The 5000-nt window shown below is 49.6% G+C and overlaps 1 protein-coding gene across 1 annotated transcript in view; it reads right to left on the reverse strand.

Annotated features, from left to right (window-relative positions):
• Positions 1-5000, reverse strand: part of LOC143293425 (ferroportin-like) — a 20735-nt gene that overhangs the window by 9900 nt on the left and 5835 nt on the right. The window contains exons 4-5 of the mRNA XM_076604277.1: positions 2641-2883; positions 1192-1410 (exon numbers count right to left, since the gene is read on the reverse strand). Of these exons, the coding sequence (XP_076460392.1) occupies positions 1192-1410; positions 2641-2883 (462 nt within the window). The remainder of the gene's footprint in view (positions 1-1191; positions 1411-2640; positions 2884-5000) is intronic.

Below are 5000 nucleotides of genomic sequence, written 5' to 3' on the forward strand. Positions count from 1 at the left end.
ACTTGTTTTCAGGAACGCCTACACCTGTAAAGCGTTCTCTCTCTCTCTCTCTCTCTCTCTCTCTCTCTCTCTCTGTGGTGAATAGCGTCGTGGCAGAATTGGTTTGGCGATGGACTTCTGATGTAGTGCTCACCGGTGATCAGAGTTGCAGGGCTCCTTTTCGGCCTGGTGTTGTGTTCCTGGGAAAAAGTACTTTGTTCCGAGTTTCCTCGCTCCACCCACGTGTGAATGGGTTCCTGACTTCGGTTTGGGAAGGTTCGAACGGCGGAAGGAGAGAACTGGGCCCAGCCTCACTATGCCGGGCCCTAGACACAGCGGATATGAATTCACTGCCCCGATGACCGGAAAGGCTGTGGGACTCTGAACCTTTATGTATGTTAGTCCGTCGTGAACGGCTATGACCATCAGAACAGCAGAGGAGGCACCTACTGCCCCGACTATCTGGGCTAGAATTTGAACATAATTATATAGAGACTGTCTTGCCCAAGTTACATCCCCACTCTCTCGGCCAAGACGTGTTTTAGGACAGTCGGCAATGAGAGAATCCCCAAATGCCAACTAGCCTCCAAGACCACAACAAAGTGAAATCTTACCTAAATATTACCATCAGAACAGCAGAGGAGGCAACTGCTGTCCCAACTATGTGGGCGAGAATTTGATTACAGTGGAAAGTGTCTTGCCCAAGTTACATCCCCACTCTCTCGGTCAAGAGGGCTTTAGGACAGTCGGCGTTGGGAGAGTCAGTCTCGAAAGGCCAACTAGTCCTCAGAGCTGCAGCAAATGAAATACTGTTTTTAAACGAAATACGACGGGCGCAATAGCCGAGTGGTTAAAGCGTTGGACTTTCAATCTAATGGTACCGGGTTCGATTCTCGGTAAAGGCACCTGGTGGGTAAAGGAAGGAGATTTTTCCGATCTCCCAGGTCAACATACGTGCAGACCTGCTAGTGCCTGAACCCCCTACGTGTGCACACGCAAGCAGTAGATCAAATACCCATGTTAAAGATCCTGTAATCCATATCAGCGTTCGGCGTCTTATGGAAACAAGAACATACCCAAAATCCACCCTCGGAAACGGAGTATGGCTGCCTACATGGCGGGGTAAAAACGTTCACACACGTGTACATACGAGTGAACGTGGGAGTTGCAGCCCAGGAACGAAGAAGAAGAAGAAGAAACCAAGTGCCGTACCCTCTTCGCCGCCGATGCCAGACTGTCTGGAAGCCAGGGCGGGCACGGTGGTGTACACCTTCCACATGAGGTAGTACTCCAGCAGCACGGAGCACACGTTCCACACGCCGATGAAGAGCGCGCCGACCTCCAGCCCCGCGTAGGTCATCACCTGCCCGGTGGCCGCCGGCGCCACGATCAGCGTCGTCTGGTCTATGCGCCGAAGAGTCGCCGTCATTCCTAGGATGAGGAGCAGAGGCAGTGACAGCCTTTGTTATGATATTTTTGGAGAGGCTGGAGATATTAGTAACTGTGACGTTGGCAGTGCTAGAGATTTAAGTTTTGTATAAAAAAATAAATAAATAAATAAATAAATAAATAAACCAAAAACAACAACAACAACAACAACAACAACAACAACAAAACCAAAACGCACAACAGTTTGTATGTTGTAAAGTGAAGGTCTCAGCGGGTGGGTGTGTAGCCCAGAGACTGAGAAGTGTGAGTAGGCCTTTAGAAGCCGCTGGGTGTAACTCAGTGTGAGCTCAGTTTGTTTGAAGTCGGGAGTTGGATGGATTTTTTTTTTTATTGGGTTAGGTTTTGAGATGACTTTTTTTTTTATTTTTGAGGTGATGTGCTGGTGGAGTTGTTATTCTTTTTTTCTTTCACTCGGTGTGAACAAAAGGGGGGGAGGAGGGAGGGCGAGGGGCAGTAATGAGATAGCGTGTATGTGTGTGCGTGTGTATGTGCGTGGCATGCGCAAGCAGCAACATCAGAAACAACAACAGAGACAACGACCGCAGTAGCAAGACCTGCAACAATAACCCAAGCCAACAAACCTAAACAAACTCATAACCAAAGACTTTCACTTCCACCACCACCCCCACCCCCACCTCCGCACTCCCCCCCCCCCCCCCCCCCACACACACACACACACTCCCCCAATAAATAGATAAATAAAATGAATGAATAAACAACGAACCAACAAACCAACAGGAACACGAACACTAGCGAATGAAGAAGAAGAAAAAGAAGAAGAACAACAACAACAGTAACACAAACCAACAAACCAAAGCAGATGAACCGCCAACCCAACCACCGAAAAAAACAAACAAACAAAAAAACAAACAAACAAAAACTCGAGTTTACCCGCCAACAACAGCAACACTAGCTACAGCAACAAGAACAACAGTAGCAACAACAACAACACAAACAGAAACAACAGCAGCCCAACAATTCAAAACATACACACCCACAACCCCTCACCCACCCCAAAAGCATCCATTGAAATGATTTTTTTTTAACCCTGAATCCACAACCCAACATGTCAATGTCCCCCCCTCCCCCCCTCCCTCCCCCGCCGGCCCACAGATCCCACGAAATCACCCACGCCATCTCCAACGACTCCAACCCCACACCCCTAAAATAAATTTTAAAATAAAAAAAAATATGAATAAAACCAGAACGCACGAGCCAGCATGTCGGTGTCCTGCCCACAGATCTGAACGATCCAGTCCTTCTCCACGGCGATGACTCGGGCCATGGAGGCCAGGTCCCCCAGGACGGCCACCCCGATGACCGCCGCCTGGCACAGCGGCACCGCCCACCCGCCGGCCTCCGCCACCAGGGAGCCCTCCCAGCGCAGGTAGGCGTATACCCCTCCGGCACACACCGCCACCAGCAGGTTCTGGGTCACCAGCGATACCTGGGCGGCTGGGGAGTTGTCATAATGATGATGATGGTGATAATGATAATAATAAGAAGAAGTAAAACAACAACAACAACAATGATGCTAAGAAGAAGAAGAAGAAGAAGAAGAAGAATTATAATAATCAATAGTCATCATCATCATGGAAGACATTAATGATAATAATAAGAAGAAGAACAAGAACAAGAAGAATAACAAGAAGAATAAGAAAAAGAAGAACAACGACAACAGCAACAACAATGATAATCAATAGTCATCATCATCATGGAAGACATTAGTAATAATACTGATAGTAATAGTAATAATAATGACAATAACAAGAAGAAGAAGAGAAGAAAAACTATAATGATAATCAATAGTCACCATCATCATGGAAGACAATGATGATGATGATGATGATAATAATAATAATAATAATAATAATAAGATGATGATGATGATGATAATAATAATAAAATCGTGTTTCTTCCATTGTAAGTGATCGTTAATCAACAGAAAATAAATCAATAAATAGATAAATAAGTAAATGAATAAATAAACGACGGTAATGATGGGAGATAAGTAGTAGTAGTACTAGAGGAAGAAGGAGAAGAAGAAGAAGAAGAAGAAGAAGAAGAAGAAGAGCAACAACAGCAACAGGGGGCAAGAAGAGGTTGTGAGGCTCTTCCTGTGACCTCTGATGAATCTCATCCACCAGAAAGTCGTGGTCATTTCAGACATAGCAAACTGATGCTCTTCATTTACGCCAGTCTCTGTCACCTCACCTTTCAGTCTAGGGGTGGAATCCACCCAGTCCCCCCCACCCCAGTCTCTGTCACCTCACCTTTCAGTCTAGGGGTGGAATCCACCCAGTCCCCCACCCCAGTCTCTGTCACCTCACCTTTCAGTCCAGGGGTGGAATACACCCAGTCCCCATCCGAGTCTCTGCAAACTCACCTTTCAGTCCAGGGGTGGAATCCACCCAGTCCCCCACCCCCTTCTCTGTCACCTCACCTTTCAGTCTAGGGGTGGAATCCACCCAGTCCCCCACCCCAGTCTCTGTCACCTCACCTTTCAGTCCAGGGGTGGAATACACCCAGTCCCCATCCGAGTCTCTGCAAACTCACCTTTCAGTCTAAGGGTGGAATCCACCCAGTCCCCCACCCCATTCTCTGTCACCTCACCTTTCAGTCTAAGGGTGGAGTTTATCCAGTCCCCCACCCCATTCTCTGTCACCTCACCTTTCAGTCTAAGGGTGGAGTCTACCCAGTCCCCCACCCCAGTCTCTGTCGCCTCACCTTCAGTCTAGGGGTGGAATCACAGTCCCACGTCTGTCCCTACCTCAGTGGGGTGGGGTCTAAAGTCCCCCCCCCCACAGTCTCTGAGCTCCCTTTCAGTCCTAGGGGTGGAATCCACCCAGTCCCCCACCCCAGTCTCTGTCACCTCACCTTTCAGTCTAGGGGGGAATCCACCCAGTCCCCCACCCCAGTCTCTGTCACCTCACCTTTCAGTCTAGGGGTGGAATCCACCCAGTCCCCCACCCCTTCTCTGTCACCTCACCTTTCAGTCCAGGGGTGGAATCCACCCAGTCCCCTACCCCAGTCTCTGTCAACTCACCTTTCAGTCTAGGGTGGAATCCTCCAGTCCCCCACCCAGTCTCTGTCACCTCACCTTTCAGTCTAGGGGTGGAATCCACCCAGTCCCCCACCCCAGTCTCTGTCACCTCACCTTTCAGTCTAGGGTGGAATCCACCCAGTCCCCCACCCCAGTCTCTGTCGACCTCACCTTTCAGTCTAGGGGTGGAATCCACCCAGTCCCCCACCCCAGTCTCTGTCACTTCACCTTTCAGTCTAGGGGTGGAATCCACCAGTCCCCCACCCCCTTCTATGTCACCTCACCTTTCAGTCTAGGGGTGGAATCCAGCCAGTCCACCACCCCAGTCTCTGTCGCCTCACCTTTCAGTCTAGGGGTGGGGTCTACCCAGTCCCCCCACCCCAGTCTCTGTCACCTCACCTTTCAGTCTAGGGGTGGGGTCTACCCAGTCCCCCCACCCCAGTCTCTGTCACCTCACCTTTCAGTCTAGGGGTGGGTCCTACCCAGTCCCCCCACCCCAGTCTCTGTCACCTCACCTTTCAGTCTAAGG

The sequence above is a fragment of the Babylonia areolata genome, chromosome 19, assembly GCF_041734735.1.
Source record: "Babylonia areolata isolate BAREFJ2019XMU chromosome 19, ASM4173473v1, whole genome shotgun sequence".
In the NCBI taxonomy this organism is placed as follows: Eukaryota; Metazoa; Mollusca; class Gastropoda; order Neogastropoda; family Buccinidae; genus Babylonia; species Babylonia areolata.